At 60.6% G+C, this 25,309-nt stretch overlaps 1 protein-coding gene across 1 annotated transcript; it reads left to right on the top strand.

Annotated features, from left to right (window-relative positions):
• Positions 1-2,669: 2,669 nt before the first annotated feature.
• On the top strand, positions 2,670-21,248 carry KCNK3 (potassium two pore domain channel subfamily K member 3). Its single transcript, XM_069008688.1, has 2 exons — positions 2,670-2,952; positions 18,398-21,248. The coding sequence occupies exons 1-2, from the start codon at positions 2,670-2,672 to the stop codon at positions 19,264-19,266; spliced, it is 1,152 nt and encodes a 383-aa protein (XP_068864789.1). The 3' UTR covers positions 19,267-21,248.
• The last annotated feature ends 4,061 nt before the right edge of the window (positions 21,249-25,309 follow it).

Raw genomic sequence — 25,309 nt, 5'->3', positions numbered from 1 at the left:
AGTGATCCCAGTGACACCCGGGCTCTGTCCCTGTCCCCATCCACGTCACCCCAGTGACACTCAGGGCCTGTCCCAGTGACCCCACTGACCCCAGTGACACCTGGGGCCTGTCCCAGTGATCCCAGTGACACCCGGGGCCTGTCCCAGTGACCCCATCCCTGTGATCCCAGTGATCCCAGTGATCCCAGTGATCCCAGTGACACCCAGTGCCTGTCCCAGTGATCCCAGTGACCCCAGTGACACCCTGGGCCTGTCTGTCCCAGTGATCCCAGTGACACCCAGGGCCTGTCCCAGTGTCCCCATCCCAGTGATCCCAGTGATCCCAGTGATCCCAGTGACACCCAGGGCCTGTCCCTCTCCCCATCCCAGTGATCCCAGTGACAGCCGGGGCCTGTCCCAGTGATCCCAGTGACCCCAGTGACACCCAGCGCCTGTCCCACCGGGAGTGCTCCGGGTCCTTTTCCCTGCAGGAATCCTCCCAAACGTGGAACCCAACTTTTCCCGGAACCCTTTGGATTTTCCAGGTGCTTCCCTGCCCCTCTGCACCCACACAGCCCAAAAACACCCCCAGGAAAATGGAATGGGGGACACAGGAGGACAACTGGCACCTCCTGGCACCTCCTGGCACCTCCTGGAATGGGGGAAGATCCCTCGGGAAGCTCCCAGGGGAGTTAATTCCTCCTGCCTGGCTCTGGCACCCGATCCTTCCCCCCCCCGGAGCTCTTCCAGCAGCGCCAGCACCTCCAGGCCCCCCGTTGGGCCCGGCCTTGCCGGGGATGAGGCAGCGGGATGGGAGGAGCTCTGGAGAGCTGTTGCCATTGGAATTCCCCGGTTGGAATTCCCTGGGAATCGGAGGGACACGTGTCAGGGCTGCTTTGAGGTGCCAGGACACGTGTGAGGGACAATTGTCCCTCGCTTCGGGTGACAGCAGCTGACAAAACCCATCCCGGGCTGGAAAACATTCCCTGCTCCAGATGGTGGCACGATCCAGCTGGCAGCACCGGGAGCCGCAGGGATCCTGGGCTGATCCCAAAATCGGGGCAACGGGAAAAGGGGGAATTCTGCCCCTGTGTCCCGCCCAGGTGAGACCCCACCCGCGGATCCCAAAATCAGCGGGACATGGAGCTGCTGGAGCGAGGCCAGAGGAGCCCTGGAGCTGCTCCGAGGGCTGGATCAGGCTGGGAGAGCTGGGAATGTCCGGCTGGAGAAGGGAAGGATCCAGGGAATCCTTGGAGTCCCTTCCCGAGCCTAAAGGGGCTCCAGGAGAGCTGGGATTTGGGATTTGGGATGGAGGGGCAGGAGGCAGGGAATGGCTTCCCAGTGGGAAAGGGGAGCTTGGGGTGGGATCTTGGGAAGGAATTCCGGGCTGGGCTGGAATTGCCAGAGAGTCCCTGGATCCCTGGGATTGTCCGGGGAAAGGTTGGGCAGGGATGGGGTGGGATGGGATGGGATGGGATGGGATGGGATGGGATGGGATGGGATGGGATGGGATGGGATGGGATGGGATGGGACGGGATGGGGTGGGATGGGATGGGACGGGGCGCAGGTCCAGGGCTGGGTTCAGGGGATGGGCGCGGTTTGGGGTGCGGGTGGGGATGCGGGTCCGGGGCAGGGTTGGGGTGCAGGAGCTGTCACCGGCAGGGACGCGGGTTCAGCTGGGATTGGAGTTTGGGATGTGGGAGCTGCTCCCGGTGGGGACGCGGGCTCAGGCAGGATTGGGATTGGGGTTTGGGAGCTGCTCCCGGTGGGGATGCGGGTTCAGGCGGGACTGGGATTGGGATTGGGATTGAGATTGGGATTGGGATTGTGGTTTGGGAGCCGCTCGCGGTGGGGACGCGGGTTCAGGCAGGATTGGGATTGAGATTGGGATTTGGGTTTGGGAGCCGCTCCCTCTGGGGATGCGGGTTCAGGCGGGACTGGGATTGGGATTGGGATTGGGATTGGGATTGGGATTGGGACTGGGGTTTGGGAGCCGCTCCCGCTGGGGACGCGGGCTCAGGCGGGATTGGGATTGGGATTGGGATTGGGATTGGGATTGGGACTGGGGTTTGGGAGCCGCTCCCACTGGGGACGTGGGTTCAGGCGGGATTGGGATTGGGATTGGGATTGGGATTGGGATTGGGATTGGGATTGAGATTGAGATTGGGATTGGGGTTTGGGAGCCGCTCCCGCTGGGGACGCGGGTTCAGGCAGGATTGGGATTGAGATTGGGATTGGGACTGGGGTTTGGGAGCCGCTCCCGCTGGGGACGCGGGTTCAGGCGGGACTGGGATTGGGATTGGGAATGAGATTGGGACTGGGGTTTGGGAGCCGCTCCCGCTGGGGACGCGGCTCCTGGGACCGGCTGCGCTTGGTGCTGCGGGCGGGTGTCACCAGCGGCGGGGACGCGGCCCCGTGCGACACCCGCGTGTCGGGCCGCGCGTGCGGGGGGTCCCCGGTGCTGAAGGACAGCTCCGCCCCCTCCCCCTCATCCCTCCCCCTCATCCCTCCCCCTCATCCCTCCCCATCCCTCCCTCCTCCCGCTCCTCCGCCGGCCCCGCCGCCGCCGCCGCGGCCGCCGCAGCCGCGCCTCGGCCGCCTCCCCCGGCCGCCCGCCCGCCGCCGCTGCCGGGCGCTGCCGCCATGCCCCAGCCGGCCCCGCCGCGCCCCGCAGCCGCCGCCGGCGCACCATGAAGCGGCAGAACGTGCGGACGCTGGCGCTCATCCTGTGCACCTTCACCTACCTGCTGGTGGGCGCCGCCGTCTTCGACGCGCTCGAGTCCGAGGCGGAGACGGCGGAGAAGCGGCGGCTGGAGGCCAAGAGCCAGGAGCTCAAGAACAAGTACAACCTGAGCGCCGAGAGCTACCGGGAACTCGAGCGGGTCGTGCTCAAGCTCAAGCCGCACAAGGCCGGCGTCCAGTGGAAATTCGCCGGCTCCTTCTACTTCGCCATCACCGTCATCACCACCATAGGTACCGGCTGCCCCCGCCCCGCCCGACTCCCCGCGGGCAGCTCCCGGCTTTTTCCCCAAGTGCCCACCCCCGGTGGGATCGGGGGATGCACCCGGGAAGCACCGGGAAACCTCCGCCGGTCCCCGAGGGAGCGGGGAAAATCGGGAGCTCGGTTCTTTCACTGCACGGAGCGGCCCCCCGGCTGCCGGCCCTGCCGCCCGTCCCGCTGGGATCGGGGCGATCCTTCCGCGCCTCCTCCGGTACCGGGAAACACCCGCCGGGACCCCCCTGTCTCCCATCCCGCTGGGATCGGGGCGATCCCCCTGCCCGGACCCCCCTGTCGCCCCTCCCTCTGGGATCGGGGCGATCCCGCTGCTCGGATCCCCCTGTCACCCATCCCGCTGGGATCGGGGCGATCCCCCTGCCCGGATCCCCCTGTCTCCCATCCCGCTGGGATCGGGGCGATCCCGCTGCCCGGACCCCCCTGTCACCCATCCCGCTGGGATTGGGACGATCCCTCTCTGGCTCCTCTGGCACCGGGAAAACTCCTCCTGTACTCACTCCCCTGTCTCCCATCCCGCTGGGATCGGGGCGATCCCCCTGCCCGGACCCCCCTGTCTCCCATCCCGCTGGGATCGGGGCGATCCCGCTGCCCGGACCCCCCTGTCTCCCATCCCGCTGGGATCGGGGCGATCCCGCTGCCCGGACCCCCCTGTCTCCCATCCCGCTGGGATCGGGGCGATCCCGCTGCCCGGACCCCCCTGTCTCCCATCCCGCTGGGATCGGGGCGATCCCCCTGCCCGGACCTCCCTGTCTCCCATCCCGCTGGGATCGGGGCCATTCCCCCTGCCCGGACCCCCCTGTCTCCCATCCCGCTGGGATCGGGGCCATTCCCCCTGCCCGGACCCCCCTGTCTCCCATCCCGCTGGGATCGGGGCCATTCCCCCTGCCCGGACCCCCCTGTCTCCCATCCCGCTGGGATCGGGGCGATCCCGCTGCTCGGACCCCCTGTCACCCATCCCGGTGGGATCGGGGCGATCCCCCTGCCCGGACCCCCCTGTCTCCCATCCTGGTGAGATCGGGGCGATCCCGCTGCTCGGATCCCCCTGTCTCCCCTCCCGGTGGGATCGGGACGATCCCGCTGCCCGGACCCCCCTGTCTCCCATCCCGCTGGGATCGGGGCGATCCCGCTGCCCGGACCCCCCTGTCACCCATCCCGCTGGGATTGGGACGATCCCTCTCTGGCTCCTCTGGCACCGGGAAAACTCCTCCTGTACTCACTCCCCTGTCTCCCATCCCGCTGGGATCGGGGCGATCCCCCTGCCCGGACCTCCCTGTCTTCCATCCCGCTGGGATCGGGGCCATTCCCCCTGCCCGGACCCCCCTGTCTCTCATCCCGCTGGGATCGGGGCCATTCCCCCTGCCCGGACCCCCCTGTCTCCCATCCCGCTGGGATCGGGGCGATCCCCCTGCCCGGACCCCCCCTCTCCCATCCCGCTGGGATCGGGGCCATTCCCCCGCCAAGCCCCCGGGAATTCCCCCCAAGTCCCCGTTCCCGCAGCTCCGGGACTTCCCCGCCTCTCCCACCCGGAAATCACCGCCCGACCCCCGGCACCGGCGGGATTCTCCCGGCCGGGATTCTCCGGACCCCCGGGATGTTCCCGAAGTCGCCGCCACCCCCCCCACCGGTGGCTCCGCTGCCCCGGACCCCCCTGTGGGACCCCCAGCCCGGGGGGAGGGGACAGAGACGTGTCCCCACCCTGCCAGGCCCTACCAGGGGGTGTCACCGCTGTCCCCCAGGGTTGTCCCCACCCCTGACCCCACCCTGGGAAGTGTCGCTGGGGGGGTGTCCCCCTTTGGGGCAGGGGCTGCAGGAGCTGGGGGGGCTCCGGGGTCTCCCGGGTTCCCGATGTCCTGTCATCGTCACCCCCCTGTCACCCCCCTGTCACCTCCTGTTACCCCCCTGTCACCCTCCTGTCACCCCCCTGTCACCCCTCTGTCATCCACATTGTCACCCCCTGTCACCCACATTGTCACCCTCTGTCACCCCCTGTCACCCCTCTGTCACCCACATTGTCACCCCTCTGTCACCCACATTGTCACCCCTCTGTCACCCACACTGTCACCCTCTGTCACCCACACTGTTGCCCCTCTGTCACCCACATTGTCACCCCTCTGTCACCCCCTGTCACCCACATTGTCACCCCTCTGTCACCCTCCTGTCACCCCTCTGTCCTTTGGGTCCCCTCCAGGGGTGATCGGGGTCACCCAGTGTCCCCTGGTCCCCAACTGCCCCCCAAACTCAGCGCTCTGGGAGGGCCTGGGGGGCTGGGGGACAGCGAGGGGACAGCGAGGGGACAGTGAGGGGAGAGCGAGGGGAGAGCGGGGGACACGTGGAGCTGGAGGGATGGGATGGGATGGGATGGGATGGGATGGGATGGGATGGGGCACACCCGGTTTGAGGCAGATTTTGGGGTGTCTGTTGTCCCCGGAGCTGTGACACGGATTTTGGGCTGTCCCCGTGCATTCCCAGCGTCGGGACACGGATGTTGGGGTGGCTGTTTGTTCCCGGGGCTGGAATCCCGGTGTTGGGGTGCTCGGCGATTCCCAGGGTTGGGATGTGGATACTGGGGGGTTCCCAGGCCCGAAATCCCAAGGTTGGGATGCAAAATCATTCCCGGAGCTGAAATACCGGGATTGGGGTGTTTGGTATTCCAGGAGCGGTTATCCCAGTGTTTGTTATTCCAGAGCTGCTATCCCGGTGTTCTTTATTCCCGGGGTTGTTATCCCGGTTTCAGGGTGTTATTCCAGAGCTGTTATCCCAGTGTTTGTTATTCCCAGGGCTGTTATCCCGGTGTTTGTTATTCTTGTTATCCCGGTGTCAGGGTGTTATTCCCAGAGCTGTCGTCCCAGTATTTGTTATTCCTGCACTCCAGGTGTTCATTATTCCCGTGGCTCTTTTCCCAGTGTTTATTATTCCCGGTATCCCAGTGTTTATTACTCCCATTATCCCGGTGTTTGCTCTTCCCAGTATCCTGCTGTCAGGGTGTTTGTCATTCCCAGTATCCCAGGGTTTGTCATTCCCGGTATCCCACTGTCAGGGTGTTTGTCATTCCTGGTATCCCGGTATCCCGCTGTCAGGGTGTTTGTCATTCCCATTACCCCACTGTCAGGGTGTTTTTCATTCCCTGGTATCCTGGTGTTTGTCATTCCCAGCATCCCAGGGTTTCCTATTCCCAGTATCCTGCTGTCAGGGTGTTTGTCATTCCCAGCATCCCAGGGTTTGTCATTCCCGGTATCCCGGTGTTTTTCATTCCCATTATCCTGGTGCTGTCAGGGTGTTTGTCACTCCCATATCCCGGTGTTTGCCATTCCCATTATCCTGGTGCTGGCGCAGCTGCTGCCAGGCGGATCCCGGCTCCGGCCTCTCCCAGGATTCCCGATCCTGCTGCCAGGAGCAGCTGGAAAAGCTCTGGAAGCTGGGTGGGCAGGGGGGAGCTGGGAAGCTCCAGCGGGGTCCAGCCCATCCCAAGGATCCTGGAATGCTGGAGAGGGACACAAATCCACCCGGATCCACTGGGATCCATCCCAAGGAACTGTGACCACGGGCAGGGACCAGGATCCCACCCTGCCTCTCCCGGGATTCCCAATCCCGCTGCCGGAGCTGGGAATGCTGGAGTGGGGGTGATCCCAAGCCAACCATCGCATCCCAAAAATTCCTGCTGCTCCCGGTGCTCCAAACCTTTAAATCCTGGTGTTGAGCTCCATGGCTTTGGGATCGGGATGAGGATTCCCGGTATCCCAAATGTGTGTCCGGGGTGGGAATTACAGAGGGAATGGCCCCCAATGGCTTTCCCTGTATCCAGCCTGGTTTTCCCGGGTTTCCAGGGATGTGGGAGAAGGGGCTCGGACCTCCAGATGTGCAGAAAGATCGGTTTTCCCAAAATCCCATTATTTGGGTGTCTGGATATGCAGCAAAGCTGGGATGAGGCTGGAATGAGAGGAAACCCCTCCAGATACAGGGAAAAGGGGTGGAAAACTCCATTATTCCCATGGAATTGGGTTTTCCAGGGCAGGAAAAAGGGGATTTTTGCGGGAATTCCTCACCCAGCTCTCGGCGGGACAGGGAAAAGCCAGACTGGGATTGGGAAGCAGCTCCTGAGCTGGAGGAGATCCCGGTGGGATGGGAAGGAGGAAAACCCGGGATTACAGATCCCACTGGGAAAAGTTTGGATCCCTTTTGGGGTTTTTTTTCCCCTTTATCCATGAAAAAAAAAAAAAAGCCGGGAGAGGAGCAGCTCCCGGCGCTGCTCCAAAGCAATTCCAGGGGCTGGGATGTCCCCTCTGTCCCCACCCCGCAATTCCAGAGGCAGGGAAGGAGCGGGGCCGCCCTTGGAGCGCGCAGGTCCCCGGGGGGGCGGCGGTGTCACCCCGCGTGTCCCTTGTCACCTCTGCCGCTGTCCCGAGCCAGGGCGGGCTGCGCTGACTCTGGATCGCTCCCAAAAGACGCCATCCCAAAAGACGCCATCCCAAAAGACGCCATCCCAAAGAAACACGATCCCAAAAGACGCGATCCCAAAGATGCGATCCCAAAAAAACGCCATCCCAAAAAATCACCATCCCAAAAAATTGCCATCCCAAAAGACACGATCCCAAAAAAAGTCATCCCAAAAAAACGTCATCCCAAAAAAATGTGATCCCAAAAAAACATGATCCCAAAAAAACACGATCCCAAAAGACGCCATCCCAAAGAAACACGATCCCAAAAGACGCGATCCCAAAGATGCGATCCCAAAAAAACGCCATCCCAAAAAAACGCCATCCCAAAAGAAATGATCCCAAAAGACGTGATCCCAAAAAAACGCCATCCCAAAAGACGCGATCCCAAAAAAACGCGATCCCAAAAAAACACGATCCCAAAAAAATGCGATCCCAAAAAAACATGATCCCAAAAAAACACGATCCCAAAAGACGTGATCCCAAAAGACGCGATCCCAAAAGACGCGATCCCAAAAGATGCGATCCCAAAAAAACGCGATCCCAAAAAAACACAATCCCAAAAAAATGTGATCCCAAAAAAACGTGATCCCAAAAAAACACGATCCCAAAAGACGCCATCCCAAAGAAACACGATCCCAAAAGACGCGATCCCAAAAGACATGATCCCAAAAAAACGCGATCCCAAAAAAACACGATCCCAAAAAAATGCGATCTCAAAAAAACATGATCCCAAAAAACCATGATCCCAAAAGACGTGATCCCAAAAGACGCGATCCCAAAAAACGCCACCCCAAAAAAAAAAACGCCATCCCAAAAAAACGCCATCCCAAAAGACGCTATTCCAAAAGACGCGATCCCAAAAAAACCCGATCCCATCCTCCCCCTCCCCCCGGCCGCGAGCGGAGAGGGAGCAGGTGGCAAATGCCACCGCGGTGTCACCATCTGCCACCGGCCGCCACCCGCCCGGGCCTTTGGCACGGGAACAGCGCCCGGAACCGGAGCCGGGAGGAGACCGGGGCCCTTTGTCCCCGTTTGTCCCCTCCTGTCCCCCCGTCCCCTCCTGTCCCCCCCCGTCCCCTCCTGTCCCCCGTCACCTCCTGCCCCCACAGCCCCTCCCGTTCCCTTCCGTCCCCATTTCTCACCCCCTTGTCCTCCTTCTGTCCCCAAAGTCCCCCTCGTGTCCCCTCCGTGCCCCCTGTCCCCCCTTATGCCCCATTTGTCACACCCCTGTCCCCTCCTGTCCCCCTCTGCCCCCACAGTCACTCCCTGACCCCTTCCTGTCCCCCCTTATCACCCCCCATCCCTTCTTGTCCCCCCTTATCATCCCCCAGCCCCCCTTATCACCCCCTGTCCCCCCTTATCACCCCCCATCCCCTTATCACCCCCTGTCCCCTCTGTCCCCTCTGTCCCCACAGTCACTCCCTGACCCCTTCCTGTCCCCTCTTATCACCCCCCGTCCCCTCTTATCACCCCCCCGTCCCCCCTTATCATCCCCCGGCCCCCCTTATCACCCCCTGTCCCCCCTTATCACCCCCCGTCCCCTCTTATCACCCCCCCGTCCCCCCTTATCACCCCCCATCCCCTTATCACCCCCCGTCCCCCCTTATCACCCCCCTGTCCCCCCTTATCACCCCCCGTCCCCTCTTATCACCCCCTGTCCCCCCTTGTCACACCCCTGTCCCCTCTGTCCCCTCTGTCCCCACAGTCACTCCCTGACCCCTTCCTGTCCCCCCTTATCACCCCCCTGTCCCCCCTTATCACCTCCTGTCCCCCCTTATCAGCCCCCTGTCCCCCCTTATCACTCCTCTTATCACCCCTCTTATCACCCCCCTTATCACCCCCATCCCCTCCTGTCCCCTCCTGCCCCCCCGGGCCGGTGCCCCCCCCGCTGTTCCCAATCCATGGCATCCACGGCCCTTCCCTGCTCCCGGCCCTGGCACGGGGCAGGATTTGGGGACAGCGCTGTCACCTCCAGCAGCGGGGCCACCGCCGGGGCTGGGGCTGAGGCTCCGAATTCCCTGGATTTGAGGGAAAAACTCCGGGAATATTTGGGAATTGCTGGGATAAGGAGCATGGAGCAGTTCGGGAACGGCCCCTTCTCCTTCCATTCCCTCGGGACGCTCCTGTTCCACAAAAAACCAATTTCCGTGGAAATCTGTGGTGGCCCCTTGGAACAGGGAACGGGACTTGGAATTAACAGGAAAGGGGGAAAATTCCCACCGGAATTCCAGGGCTGGAATTCCTTCCATCCCCTCGGGATGTTCCTGTTCCCCTTCCACAAAAAAAACCCATTCCCATGGAATTCACTGGTGGCACCTCCTGAACCCTCCACAGGCTTTGGAATTAACAGGGAAGGGGGGAAATTCCACCGCAGTTCCAGGGCTGGAATTCCTGCTCCCTCCTGGCTTTTCCCGGGAGAGCGATCCCGGCCATCCCGGGGGTTGTTGGAGCATCCCATTCCCGGGAATTGTCAGAGAGCAGCACCGGAAAATCAGGATCGCTTCCCTCCCTTCCCAGTTGCCTTTCCCAGTTCCATACTGGGATTCCTGGGTGTTCCCTCTGGATCCTCTGCCAGGGATTTTCCCACCGGGAATGAGTAGGAAGGGGGTGGACGAGGACGTGGGGAATTCCTGTTGGGATCGGAGCCCCTCCCCGCTGGGATGGGGGTGTGGGGTGACAATCCCAGGCCGGATGGGATCCAGCGCCTTTTCCAGGGAATCTCTTCCCAAGGAGACTCCGGCAAACCCGAGGGTGGGGAGGCCTCATGTGGGTTTTCCCATGGGATTCAGCACAGGGATCGGGATCGGGATCGGAGCCGCTCTGGATCCTCCCTCTCCCTCCATCCCTCTCCCATCCCCCTCTCCCACCCAGGCCATAAATTCCCGGCTTTTTTCCATCCGGGAGCGACAGCAGCCATCAATTCCCGCTCCTGGCCTTTCCCAGCGGATTCCTCCTTAAATCCCAGCAAATCCCGGCTGGGAGCAAGGAACAAACACCACAGTCTGGGGGGAGTCAGGGCCAGGAAAAACCATCCCAGATTTCGGGAGGTTTGGGAGTTTTTCCCAATTTTTCCCGAGCACCGGGGCTGGTGGCTCGGGCTGGGTGTGGATCCAAGAGCTGGGAATGGGATTTCTGGGATGGACGGAATCAGCAGCTCCCAGGCGGAAGGGACTGGATCCATCCCTGCATCCCTCATTCCTGCCCTGCATCCCCATTCCCATCCCACGTTCCCATCCCACATCCCATATCCCATATCCCATATCCCATATCCCCATCCCACATCCCACATCCCACATCCCATATCCCCATCCCATATCCCATATCCCATATCCCATATCCCATATCCCATATCCCCATCCCATATTCCACATCCCATATCCCCATCCCACATCCCACATCCCACATCCCACATCCCACATCCCATATCCCCGTCCCACATCCCCATCCCAGGGATCCTTTGGAATCCTGCCCAGGGCAGGGGGCTCTGTCCCTCCTCAGGTGGGCTCAGGACCCCCTGGATGCTCCAGGAGAGAATTCCATGCCTGGACCAGGATCCCCCTTCCCGGGAAGGACCCGGCCCCCCATCCCTGCCCATTTTGGGACACAAATCCATCCTAAAATCCTTGTGGGACTTTTTATTCCCGCTGGAGCCGGTGCCCCCTCCCAAAGCTGGGACCACCCCCTTTGGGATATCCCATTCCCGGGATATCCCACCTTATCCATGGGCTCAGGACCCCCCGTTCCTGCTGGGGCCCCCCCTTTTCCAGGGGGAGGGGAGGGCTGGCGGGGGGGGCCGGGAAGGGGCTGGCGAGGCCCCAGAATCCAAGGAAAAATTGCCAGTTTTGGCGCAAACAGGGAGCTTGGCCGGCGCCGGGATTTTCCATGACTCCATCCCGACCCCCCCGGCTGCGGGAGGCGCTGGGGAAGGGGGGAATCAGGCACCCCCCCCACCCCAAAAAATCCAGGAGGGAGATCCCAGTGCGGATCCAAATCCCTTTGGGAATGACGCAGGAATTTGGGGGGATGTGGGAATAAAGGGGGGAGCTCAGGGTGCGGCCCCACATCCAACCCCCCCCCAATCCCACTGGGAATGGGGAATCCTGGGAGTCCCCAATCCTTGGGATCCCATGGGGGCTCTCACGTTGTTCCAGCACCCCATCCATGGAATGGCATCCCGCTTTTACGGGGTGGGGGGAAAGTGGGAACGGGGGGAGATGGAGCAGAGGGGATTTTGGGATGTGGGAGGAGAGAGGGGTGGAGGGAGGGAGGTATGGATGGATGGAGGGATGGATCCATGGATCCATGGATGGAGGGATCCATGGATGGAGGGATCCATGGATGCGTGGATCCATGGATGGATGGATGGAGGGATGGATCCATGGATCCATGGATGGAGGGATCCGTGGATGCTGGATCCATGGATGGATGGATGGAGGGATGGATCCATGGGTGGATGGATGGATCCATGGATCCACGGATGGGTGGATGGAAGGATGGAGGGATCCATGGATGCATGGATCCATGGATGGATGGATGGATCCATGGATCCACGGATGGGTAGAGGGAGGGATCTATGGGTGAATGGATGGATGGATCCATGGATGGATGGATGGATCCATGGAGGGATGGATCCATGGATGGATGGATGGATGGATCCATGGATGGATGGAGGGATGGATCCATGGATGGATGGATCCATGGAGGGATGGATCCATGGATGGGTGGATGGATGGATGGATGGATGAATGAATGGATCCATGGAGGGATGGATCCATGGATGGATGGATCCATGGATGGATGGGTGGATGGATACAAGGAACAGCTGCAACAGGAACAGTCGGGATTCTGGGTGTCCCAGGGGTCCCTCCAGCCCTTCATCCCCAGCTCATCCCACTCCAGACCCCATCCCTCTGCTCCGGCTGCAGGAGGTGTCCCTGGGCCCCTTCCCGCTGCCCTCAGCCCCATCCAGGGATTCTGGTGGCTCTGCAGGACCCAGGTGTCCCCCTGGCCGTGTCCCTCGGTGCCAGCTCCACGTTTTCCAGGCACAGGCTGGAATTCCGCAGCCACCGGCACCTGCTGCCGTTCCCAGCTGCCCTGTCACGGCTCGGTCGCCATTCCCGGGAATGCGGGCGTCTCCTGGGGAACAGCTGGGTCCCCTCCCCCAGCCTGGGGACAGCTGGGATGGCCGGGCTCAGTCCTGGCGCTGGGAACAGTGGGATGCTGATCCTTACTGGGAGCACTGGGAACAGTGATCCTTACTGGAAACAGTGGGATGCTGATCCTTACTGGGAGCACTGGGAACAGTGATCCGTACTGGGGGCACTGGGACAGTGATCCATACTGGGAGCACTGGGACAGTGATCTGTACTGGGAACAATGGGACAGTGATCCATACTGGGAGCACTGGGACAGTGATCTGTACTGGGAACAATGGGACAGTGATCCATACTGGGAGCACTGGGACTGTGAACCGAACTGGGAGCAAGATGCTGATCCTTACTGGGAGCACTGGGATTTGGGGAAGGGCTGGCATGAGGAGACTCCATCCATCGCCCGCCCCATTCCCTGAATCCCCTGTCCTTGCTCCCTGGATCCCCCTGTCCCATTCCCTGGATCCCCCTGTCCTTGCTCCCTGAATCCCCCTGTCCCATTCCCTGGATCCCCCTGTCCCGATTCCCTGGTTCCCCTGCCCCATTCCCTGATTCCCTGACTCCCTGATTCCCCGATTCCGTGGTTCCCCTGCTCCATTCCCTGATTCCCCGATTCCCAGTTTCCCCTGCCCCATTCCCCGATTCCCTGATTCCCTGACTCCCTGATTCCCCGATTCCCAGTTTCCCCTGCCCCATTCCCCGGTTCCCCGCATCCCCCGCCCCACTCCCTGCGCTCCCTGCTGGAGGGCTCATCCCCCTCCCACCCTTCCAGCCTCATTCCCAGTGATCCTTTCCTGCCTTCCCAACCCTCTGCCCGCTCCAGCCGCGTCCCATTTTCCCCCTCGCCGTTCCCGTTCCCGCAGCTGTCCCGCTAATCCCGGCCGTCCATCGCTCCGACAGCCGGGATTCGCTCCCGGCCCGGGGCCAGCCCTGCACCTGCTCCGGGGCCGGATCCAGCCCCGCTCCTCCATCCCTAAAAAGGCCAGGATCGGCCGCGTTCCTTCGGGACGTGTCATCCTCCCTCCCTGGGGACACGATCCCTGCTCCCGGCCCGCCCGCAGCGGGATCCCGACCCCGCCGTCCCTCGGCTCCAGCGCTCCCGGGACACCTCTGGGAGCTGGGAAGGACTGGGGGGGGAGGGGGGCAGGAGGTGGGGAAGGAGCCGGGATTTCAGGGCTTATTCCCGGCGGATTTCCAGGCCGGAATGTGGCCCTGCTTTCCGGCACAATTCCTCGCCAGCCGCGGGTCCCAGAGGGATTTGGGGGTCACCCCCTGTGCCGCTTTCCGGGGGTTTTCCCTCTCGCCGCTGGCTGGATCTGCCGCTCCCGACCTTCCCCCCATGCTCAGACGTGCCGGAGCTCAGGCAGCTCCTGCTAAAACCGGGGACGGGGGGGGGGATCGGGGGATTGACGGACGCTTGGAGAGCTCATAAACTCCCTTCCCTCGGGAAAGAGGGCTAAAAATAGCTCCGGGAGGCTGGAGAGGGATACAGAGGGATGGAGAGGCTGGAGCAGGCAGGGAAAGGCAGGGAAAGGCAGGAGGATGCTCAGGGAGGTTTTGGGAAGACACCCGTGGGCACTGCTGGAGGCTCCATCCCGAAATCCATCCCAAACAGCTGGAATGGGGAGATTTGGGATGATGGGAAGGGGATGGTGAAGGGCGGGATGAGGGCTGGGGATGGCTCTGGATTGAACACGAGAAGCAGGGAAGGGACTCAGGGAAGAGGGAGAGATGGACACAGGGAGCAGGGAAAGGACAAAGGGAAGAGGGAGAGATGGACACAGGGAAAGGACACAGGGAGCAGGGAGAGATGGACACAAGGAACAGGGAGAGATGGACACAGGGAGTGGGGAGAGATGGACACGGAGCAGAGAGATGGACACAGGGAACAGGGAAAGGACACAGGGAACAGGGAGAGATGGACACAGGGAGCAGGGAGAGATGGACACAGGGAGCAGAGAGAGATGGACACAGGGAGCGGGGAGAGAGGGACACAGGGAACAGGGAGAGATGGACACAGGGAACAGGGAAAGATGGACACAGGGAGCAGGGAGAGAGGGACACAGGGAGCAGAGGGAGAGGGACACAGGGAACAAGGAAGGGACACAGGGAGCAGGGAAAGGGACACAAGGAGTAAGAAGGACATGGGGAACAGGGAAGGGACACGAGGAGCATGGAGAGGGACAGAAGGGGCAGGAAGGGACAGGAGGAACGGGGAAGGGACACGAGGGAGGAGCAGGGAGGGGCGCACGGAGCAGGGAGGCACACGAGGAGCAGGCGATGCTCTCAGGTGATGCTCGGGGATAATCTGGTGGTGCTCTCAGGTGATGATCTCAGGTGATGCTCTCAGGTGTTTCTCAGGGGATGCTCTCAGGTGATGCTCTCAGGTGTTTCTCAGGGGATGCTCTCAGGTGATGCTCTCAGGTGTTTCTCAGGTGTTTCTCAGGTGTTTCTCAGGTGATGCTCTCAGGTGTTTCTCAGGTGGTGCTCTCAGGTGATGCTCTCAGGTGTTTCTCAGGTGATGCTCTCTGGTGATGCTCTCAGGTGTTTCTCAGGTGTTTCTCAGGTGGTGCTCTCAGGTGATGCTCAGGTGATGCTCTCAGGTGATGCTCAGGTGATTCCCCCAAAGTGTTTCTCAGGTGATGCTCTCAGGTGTTTCTCAGGTGATGCTCTCAGGTGATGCTCAGGTGATGCTCTCAGGTGATTCCCCCAAGGTGTTTCTCAGGTGGTGCTTGAGCGAGGCTCCAGTGCTGCTCCCACGCGGCGCTCAGGTGACGTTTTCTGGGGATGCTCCGTGCTGCTGCTCCCAGGGGATGCTCAGGGATGCTCAGGAGATGCTCAGGGGATGCTCAGGGATGCTCAGGGGATGCTCAGGGATGCTCAGGAGATGCTCAGGGGATGCTCAGGTGATGCTCGGGGGATGCTCAGGGATGCTCAGGGATGCTCAGGGGATGCTCAGGGATGCTCAGGGGATGCTCAGGGGATGCTCAGGGGATGCTCGGGGGATGCCCAGGGATGCTCGGGGGATGCTCGGGGGATGCTCAGGGGATGCTCAGGGGATGCTCAGGAGATGCTCAGGGGATGCTCAGGGGATGCTCAGGAGATGCTCAGGAGATGCTCAGGGGATGCTCAGGGGATGCTCAGGGGATGCTCGGGGGATGCCCAGGGATGCTCGGGGGATGCTCTCAGGTGTTTCTCAGGCGATGCTCAGGTGCTGCTCAGGTGACATCTTGGCTGGTGCTCTCCAGTGATGCTCAGGTGATGCTCTCCAGTGATGTTCTCTCTCAGGTGATGTTTTCTGCTGGTGGTCTCAGGGAATGCTCTCAGGTGATGCTCAGGTGACGATTTTAGGTGTTGCTCTTCAGGGATGTCCGGGTGACGCTCTCAGGTGATGCTCAGGTGATGCTCTGCACTGATGTTCTTGGTGATGCTCTCAGGTGATGCCCCAGGTGATGTTTTTTGGTGATGCTCAGGTGTTGCTCTCCAGAGATGCTCTCAGGTGCCTCTCTCAGGTGTTGCTCTCTCTCCATCGATTCCGTCCCATCAATCCCCTCCCATCAATCCCCTCCCATCGATTCCCTCTCCACTGATTCCCTGTCCATGGATTCCCTCTCCATGGATTCCCTCTCCATCAATTCCCTCCCACTGATTCCCTCTCCATCAATTCCCTGTCCATGGATTCCCTCTCCATTGATTCCCTCAACATGGATTCCCTGTCCATCAATTCCCTCTCCATTGATTCCCTCTCCATTGATTCTCTCCCCATTTGATTCCCTCTCCATCAATTCCCTCTCCATGGATTCCCTCTCCATCAATTCCCTCCCACTGATTCCCTCTCCATCAATTCCCTCTCCATTGATTCTCTCCCCATTTGATTCCCTCTCCATCAATTCCGTCTCCGTTGATTCCCTCTCCATGGATTCCCTCTCTGCCGATTCCATCCCTGTCTCCCACAGAGAGGATCCCACGGCAGCCCCTCCCTGGAGGAGATCCCATTATCCCGGTTTTCCCCTCGCTCCAGCTCAATCCTTGTCCCCCCGAGGGTGGCAGTGAGGGGGACACAGGATCGGGATTAGGAACAGGGGCCGGATGAGCTGCTCTTGGCATTCCCAAGGGTTTGGGGGGCTGGTCTGGGATAGGCCTTGGAAAAGGGGCCCAGAACCTGTCCCAGGAATGCTCCGAGTCCCAGGGAAGGGTTTGGAGTCTCCCGGGCAGCCCCTGCTCCTGTCTGCTCCCAGGTTTCCTGGGAAAGGGAATGGGAAAGGGAAAGGAGGGAAGTGGAAAGGAAAGGGAAAAGGGGGAAAGGAAAAAGAGAAAGTGAAAAGAGGAAAAGGAGGAAAATGAAAAAGAAAAAAAAGAGAAAGTAAGAAAGAAAAGGAAAAGGGAATTGGAAAAGGGAAAAGGACAAGGAAAAGGATGGAAAGGAAAAGGAAAGAAAGAAGAAAAGGAGGAAAAGAAAAAAGAGAAAGGGAAAGAAAAAAGATAAGGAAAGGGGAAGACAAAGGGAAAGGAGGAAAAGGAGAAGGAACAGAAAAGGAAAAGGAGGAAAAGGAGGAAAAGAGAAAAATGAGTAAAAAGAAAGAGGGAAAGGAAAAAAGAGAAGAAAATGGAAAGGGATTGGAAAGGGATGGGAAAGGAAAAGGAGGAAAGGGACAGGGACAGGAAAAGAGGAACAGCGGGTTCCTGTCAGCCCCACCCCAAGGCCTGAGCTGGCCCTGGCCAGGCCATGCCAGGATCCATCCGGGAGCGCCGATCCGCAAGCACGGAGCGGGATAAATCCCATCTGCAGCGTCGAGGGATTACGGGAGCGCAGCTGCTCCCGGGGCTGGATGCGGATGCAGCCCCTGGATGGCGGGAACTGGGGCACCGGGACAGGGGGCAGGGCGGGGGTGACCGAGGACAAACGGAGCCCTTGGCCCCGGAGACCGCCAGAATCCCTGATCTCCCCATCTCCGCGGCTCTGGGATGGGAATTTTGGGGAGTGGGATCGCCAGTGCCCAAAGCCAGGGGTCCATCCAAACACCGTCAGTGGCACAGGATTCCCAGGGAAGCTGTGGCTGTCCCTGGATCCCTGGGAGTGTCCAAGGAAAAGCTGGACGGGGCTTGGAGCAGCCTGGGAGAGTGGAAGGTGTCGGGGTTGGAACGAGGTGGGATTTGAGGTCCCTCCCTCCCCCCCCCCAAACCATTCCAGGATTCCATGCTAAAGGACACTCAGAATCCATTCAGAGGGATCTTTGTGGAAGTCGGGGATGGAAAAGGGAGGAAAAGGGAAGGGACACCCTTCCTGGAGTCCTGAGATTCCAAGTGAAGCCCCTCGTTCCTGAAACTCTTTCTTGGAGAGGAGTTGGGATGGGGATGGATCCAATCTCAGGCTGGGAGAGCTGGGAATGTCCGGCTGGATCAGGGAAGGATCCAGGGAATCCTCGGAGCCCCTTCCCGAGCCTAAAGGGGCTCCAAGAGAGCTGGGATTTGGGAAAGGGCTGGAGGGGCAGGAGGCAGGGAATGGCTTCCCAGTGGGAAAGGGGAGCTTGGGGTGGGATGTTGGGAAGGAATTCCCGGCTGGGAGGGTGGGGAGGGGCTGGGTTGGAATTCCCAGAGAAGCTGTGGCTGCCCCTGGATCCCTGGCAGTGTCCCAGGAAAGGCTGGAGCACCCCGGGATCGTGGCAGGTGTCGGGGTTGGATTGGGGTGATCTTCAATCTCCTTTCCCGCCCAAACCATTCCGGGGTTCCGCCACCCCCCCCGCTTCCGAGCGCCCTTCCCCGCTCCCGATTCCCGCCGGGAGCACGGATCTGATCCCCGCCTCCCTTCTCCCCAGGCTACGGGCACGCGGCGCCCAGCACGGACGGCGGGAAGGTTTTCTGCATGCTCTACGCGCTGCTGGGCATCCCCCTGACGCTGGTGATGTTCCAGAGCCTGGGCGAGCGCATCAACACCTGGGTGCGCTCGCTGCTGCGGCGCCTCAAGAAGCGCCTGGGCATGCGGCGGCCGGAGGTGTCCATGGCCAACATGGTGACCATCGGCTTCTTCTCGTGCGTCAGCACGCTCTGCATCGGCGCCGCCGCCTTCTCGCACTACGAGAACTGGAGCTTCTTCCAGGCCTACTACTACTGCTTCATCACGCTGACCACCATCGGCTTCGGCGACTACGTGGCGCTGCAGAAGGACCAGGCGCTGCAGACGCAGCCGCAGTACGTGGCCTTCAGCTTCGTCTACATCCTGGCGGGGCTCACGGTCATCGGCGCCTTCCTCAACCTGGTGGTGCTGCGCTTCATGACCATGAACGCCGAGGACGAGCGCCGCGACGCCGAGCAGCGGGCGCTGCTCAGCCGGGCCGCCCGGCCCGGCGCCGTCCCGGCCGTCCCCGAGGCCGCTGCGGTGGCCCCGGCCGAGAGCGGCTTCCGGAACGTCTACGCCGAGGTGCTGCACTTCCAGTCCATGTGCTCGTGCCTGTGGTACAAGAGCCGCGAGAAGCTGCAGTATTCCATCCCCATGATCATTCCCAGGGATTTGTCCAGCTCGGACACGGGCGTGGAGCGCAGCCACTCCTCGCCCGCCCGCTGTCCCGAGACTCCGGAGCACCGGTGCTTCTGCCATTCCCGGCGTTCCGCCATCAGCTCCGTGTCCACCGGGCTCCAGAGCCTGGCGGCGTTCCCGGGATTCGCCAAGCGCCGCAGCTCCGTGTAGCCCCTTCGCCCCCTGGCCCGGATCCCGAGGAAGCTGCTCCGGACTCCGGAACGACGCCGGAGCGGGCCCATCCCGGCTCGCTCCAGATTGGGATTTTAATTTAAACCTCTTGGATTTTTATTTCACAAAAAACCACTCCTTGAAAATGTGAAAGTTGGGAGAGCCGGGAGAGCCTTGGAATCCAGCGGGATTGGGGGGCACCTCCCAGTCCTGCCCTCTCCACGCTCTGGATCCTCGGGAATTCCCCGGGAAGTGCAGACGGACCCCACGGCCATGGAAATCAGGCTAAGAGGGGCTTAGCCGGAGCTTTTCCACATCAGGCGGCCGGAAAAGCAGCTGGGAGTCACGTAGGCTGCTCCAAACCCTGCCCTTCCCGGGATTTGGGGTCCTCTTAACCCTTTGTGGGAGGGCAGTGCTGGGAGTCCACAGGATTTAGCGGGAATCACCCGTGGGATTCAGCAGGAATCGCCCGTGGGATTCAGCGGGAATCACTCATGGGATTTAGCGGGAATCGTCCACGGGATTCAGCGGGAATCACCCACGGGATTCAGCGGGAATCACCCACAGGATTCAGTGGGAATCACCCATGGGATTCAGTGGGAATCACCCACAGGATTCAGTGGGAATCACCTGCGGGATCCAGCGGGAATCACCCACGGGATTCAGCGGGAATCGTCCACAGGATTCAGCGGGAATCACCCGCGGGATTCAGCGGGAATCACCCACAGGATTCAGTGGGAATCACCCACAGGATTCAGTGGGAATCACCCACGGGATTCAGCGGGAATCACCTGCGGGATTCAGTGGGAATCGCCCCTGGGAGGCCGGTCGGTACCATGGGATCTCCATGCTCAGCCCTGCCGAGGCTCTGAGGATGGAATTGTTCCCCTCGGGAAGGTGTCTGGGGACAATTTGGGATATTTTCCCCTGGGATCCCCATTTCCATCCTCCCCAAGAATTCGGGGATGGAATTACTTCCCTCCGAGAGGTATTTTGGGAAAAATCCGGGATATATTCCCTTGGGATCTCCATCTCCATCCTCACCAAGCCTCCAGGGATGGAATTGTTCTCCCTGGGAAGGTATTTTAGGGAAAATCTGGGATATTTTTCCTTGAGATCCCCATCTCCATCCCCACTGAGACTCTGGGAATGGAATTTTTCCCTCAGGGAGGAATTTTGGGGACAATTTTCCCCTGGGATTCCCATTTCCGTCCTCACCAATTCTCCAGGGATGGAACTGTTCCCCTCAGGGAGGTATTTTTGGGAAATTATCCCTCGGGATCTCCATCTCCATCCTCACCAGGACTCCAGGATGGAATTCTTACGCCTGGGGAAGTATTTTAGGGACAATTTGGGATATTATTCCCTGGGATCCCCATCTCCATCCTCGCCGAGGCTCCGGGGATGGAATTTTTTCCCCCTGGAGAGGTATTTGGGGGAAATTCGGGATATTACAGCACTTTTCCGTCCTTCCCTCCACAGCCCTTCCCGCCCCCACCCTCATCCCTGGGATGGTCCCAGAATTCCCGGGACACCCCGGGGGTCACCTCTGTCACCCCCACCCCCACCAGGAACCAAAACTTCCCTCCTTTCCCACTCCCACCCTTCCAGGATGGGATTTTCCCCTCCCAGCACCCAAAGCCCCCTGGAGGGGACACGACGGGGGAGGGACTTTGGGGATGTTTTGTCGCCTTTCCAGAGAGGAAAATCCACGGATTTCTGATCCTTGAGCTGTCCGTGTGCGAGATTCCAGAGGATATTTATTGCAAACGGCGCTATCCGTGGAATTCCAGGAATATCCATTGGGGAGGAGGCTCGGAGGGGACAATTCCTGATGATTCCAGGGAGGAACTTCTGCATCTTCCTCATCCAAGGGTGCCCAAATCCCACCGGGAAGGGTTCCCTGGTTCTCATGCCAAAGCCGATCTGTCCCGCGGGATTCAATTCCTTGGAGAGAGAAATAAAGGATTGTTGGGAAATCAGGAGTGCCTGGGATCTTCCCGAGGGAGAGGGAGAGGGAGAGGGAGGAGGGGCTGGGAGAGGAGGGTCCCGATCCTCGGGGACTTGGGATTCTTCCCTTGGGATCTGGGAGAGGAGGGTCCCGATCCTTTGGGATCTCGGCATCACCTCCAATCTTTACCTTGGGATATGGGAAAGGAGGATCCCGATCCTCTGGGACCTTGGATTCTTCCCTCGGGATCTGCCAGAGGAGGGTCCCGATCCTTTGGGATCTCAGCATCGCCTTCAATCTTTACCTTGGGATATGGGAAAGGAGGATCCTGATCCTCTGGGGCCTTGGATTCTTCCCTCGGGATCTGGAAGAGGAGGGGAGATCTTTGGGATCCCTTCGGGATCTCAGCATCGCCTCCAGTCCTTCCCTCAGGGGTTCAGGAAGGAGGGTCCTGATCCTTTGGGATCTCAGCATCACCCCCAGTCCTTCCCTCAGGAGCAGGGAAAGGAGGGCCCTGATCCTCCGGGGCCTCGGATTCTTCCCTTGGGATCTGGGAGGGGAAGAGGGGCTGGGAGAGGAGGATCCCGATCCCCTGGGTCCTTGGTACCACCTCGGGTTCTTTCCTCGGGAACTGGGAGAGGAGAATCCCAATCCTCTGGGACTTGGGCTCCTTCTCGCGGGATCTGGGAAAGGCGGATCCCGCTCCCGTGGGACCTCGGCTCCTTTCCTTGGGATCTGGGAAAGGCAGATCCTGATCCCATGGGACCTCGGCTCCTTCCCGCGGGATCTGGGAAAGGCGGATCCTGATCCCTGGGACCTCGGCTCCTTCCCGCGGGATCTGGGAAAGGCGGATCCTGATCCCTGGGACCTCGGTTCCTTCCCGCGGGATCTGGGAAAGGCGGATCCTGATCCCTGGGACCTCGGCTCCTTCCCACGGGATCTGGGAAAGGCAGATCCTGATCCCGTGGGACCTCGGCTCCTTCCCGCGGGATCTGGGAAAGGCGGATCCTGATCCCTGGGACCTCGGCTCCTTCCCGCGGGATCTGGGACAGGCAGATCCCGCTCCTGTGGGAATTTGGCACCACCTCGGCTCCTTCCCGTGGGATCTGTGGGGAGTGACGGGCTGGGAGAGGAGGATCCCGATCCGCAGCACCACCTTGGAATCTTCCCTCGGGGTCTGGAGAGGGAATGAGGGTTGGGAAAGGAGGATCCCGCTGCCCTGGGATCCCCCCACGCTGCCGCTCCATCGATTCCGCTCCACAAATTCAGGAAACACCGGATTCTCTTTGGGATAAGGCTCTACCCCACTCCTGACCTTTCCCAGGATGAGGGAGACGAGATGATTTGGCTTGGAGCTCATCCAGGGATTCCACATCCTTTGGGAAAAGGATTCCCGGACCAAGGCCAGGCTGGACGGGGCCTGCAGCAACCTGGGATAGTGGGAAGTGTCGGGGTTGGAACGGGATGGGATTTAAGGTCCTTCCAGCCCTCGTCCCAAATCCCTCTCCAGCTCTTCTGGAGCCCTGTTAGGCTCGGGAAGGGGCTCCAAGGATTCCCTGGATTCTTCCCTTCTCCAGTTGGACATTCCCAGCTCCTTCCTTCCCTCCTTCCTTCCTTCCTTCCTTCCTTCCTTCCTTCCTTCCTTCCTTCCATCCATCCATCCATCCATCCATCCATGGCTCCATCCTTGCATCCATCCTTTAATCCCACCCTATTTTCCATGTCCAAATTCCCAACGGAGAAGACAACGGAGCCGGGATTTTCCCATGGAAAACAGCACAAAGCTCAGCCGCCTCCAGCATTTGGGAACACAGCGCATTCCCGGGGATCCAGAGGGATCCAGAGGGATCCATAGGGGCTGCTCCAGCAGGTCCAGGGATGAGGCAGGAGCCTCTGGGCAGATCCCGAGGGATTTGGGAATCCTGAGCCAATTTTTCCCCGCTTAAAGCGTTTAAATCTTCCCCGTCAGCCGTATCCCAAATATTTACAATCTATCGGAGCGACTTAAAATTCCTGCCCTGGGGGAAGCTCATCCCAGGGCTCATCCCGACTCCTGTGAGCCGCCGGGAATGGGAGGAGAAAGGTCGTTATCCCGGTGGGAAAGGGGGCGGAAACAGGGGGGAAACGGGGGAAACTGAGGCATGAATGGGGAAAAAGTGAAAGGAAAACTGGGGCTGCCTTGGGATCCAAAGGAATTTTTGGTAATTAAGGGTTTCATCCTTAAAAATTCCCTGTTAATTCTTTACGTTTTCCTTTCCCAGGGAAGATGATGCTGGGAAGGGGAATCCGTGGGTTTTTTTATCCTGGTTTTCCGCATCCCATCCCAAACGTGGCCCCGATGCCTCTGGATGCTGAGGCAAGCGGGAGGTTTGGGATAACCGGGATGGGCACAGGGACGTTCCCAGGTCCCGGCCATGGATCCTCCTGATCCCGAGGCTCTGGATGTGCCCGTGTCCCATCTCCGGGATCCCGGGGGGCCCCGGATTCCCGGTGTTTCCATGGATGCAGGGACAGGAGGTGGCCCCATCCCGCTGCCTTCCCCTTCTCCCTTTGGATCCAAGAGGTCCCCACGGGGGACCGGGATAAACTCGGGATGTCGGGAATGGGGTCACCGGGGGTCCAGAGGCAGATCCAGGTGCTCGGTGTCCCGATCCCGAGGGACTGGGGGAGCTGGGATGAGCTGGAGAATTCCACACTCCCAGCCCTGGGAAGGGTTAATCCCATCCCGATCCCACCCTTGGAGTGGGAATTCCACACTCCCAGCCCTGGGAAGGGTTAATCCCATCCCGATCCCACCCTTGGAGTGGGAATTCCACACTCCCAGCCCTGGGAAGGGTTAATCCCATCCCGATCCCACCCTTGGAGTGGGAATTCCACACTCCCAGCCCTGGGAAGGGTTAATCCCATCCCGATCCCGACCTTGGAGTGGGAATTTCACACTCCCAGCCCAGGGAAGGGTTAATCCCATCCCGATCCCGACCTTGGAGTGGGAATTTCACACTCCCCCCTCCCCCCCCCCGTCCTCCGGCGGTCACGGCCGCTGGAAAGGGGCTGGGAAAAGGGGCTGGAAAAGGAGCTAGAAAGGGGCAGGAAAGGGGCTGGAAAAGGGATGGGAAAGGGGCTGGGAATGGGCTGGGAAAGGGGCTGGAAAGGGGATGGAAAGGGACTGGGAAAGGACTGGAAAGGGACTGGAAAAGGACTGGAAAGGGCAGGAAAAGGGCAGGAAAAGGGCTGGGAAAGGGGATGGAAAGGGGCTGGAAAAGGTCCTGGAAAAGGGCAGGGAAAGGGCTGGGAAAGGGCTGGAAAGGGGCGGGAAAAGGGGCTGGAAAGGGGCGGGAAAAGGGCTGGGAAAGGGCTGGGAAAGGGGATGGGAAAGGGCTGGAAAGGGGCTGGAAAGGGGCTGGGAAAGGGGATGGGAAAGGGCTGGGAAAGGGCTGGAAAGGGGCGGGAAAAGGGCTGGGAAAGGGCTGGGAAAGGGGCTGGGAAAGGGCTGGGAAAGGGGAGGGAAAGGGCTGGGAAAGGGCTGGAAAGGGGCTGGAAAAGGGGCTGGAAAGGGGCTGGGAAAGGGGCTGGGAATGGGCAGGGAAAGGGGATGGGACAGGGCTGGGAAAGGGGCTGGAAAGGGGCTGGGAAAGGGGCTGGAAAAGGGCTGGGAAAGGGCTGGAAAGGGGCTGGAAAAGGGCAGGGAAAGGGCTGGGAAAGGGCTGGAAAGGGGCTGGGAATGGGCTGGGAAAGGGGATGGGAAAGGGCTGGGAAAGGGCTGGAAAGGGGGCAGGGAAAGGGGCTGGAAAGGGGGCAGGGAAAGGGGCTGGAAAGGGGCGGGAAAAGGGGCTGGGAATGGGCTGGAAAGGGGGATGGAAAAGGGCTGGAAAAGGGGCTGGAAAAGGGTTGGAAAAGGGGCTGGAACAACAATCCATCACCGGCTGCGGGGCAGGCCCGGGGCGGGGGGGGAACGGGGGCATAATCCCTGCCTGGGATTATCCCGGGCAGGTTTGTCCTGGGCGGGTTTATCCCAGTCGGGTTTATCCCAGTTGGGTTTATATCAGACAAGTTTATCCCAGGCAGGTTTATCCCGGGTTTATCCAGGGCAGA

The sequence above is a fragment of the Aphelocoma coerulescens genome, chromosome 3 (assembly GCF_041296385.1).
Source record: "Aphelocoma coerulescens isolate FSJ_1873_10779 chromosome 3, UR_Acoe_1.0, whole genome shotgun sequence".
NCBI classification, from domain to species: Eukaryota; Metazoa; Chordata; class Aves; order Passeriformes; family Corvidae; genus Aphelocoma; species Aphelocoma coerulescens.
This window is presented reverse-complemented; position numbering and strand designations above follow the sequence as displayed.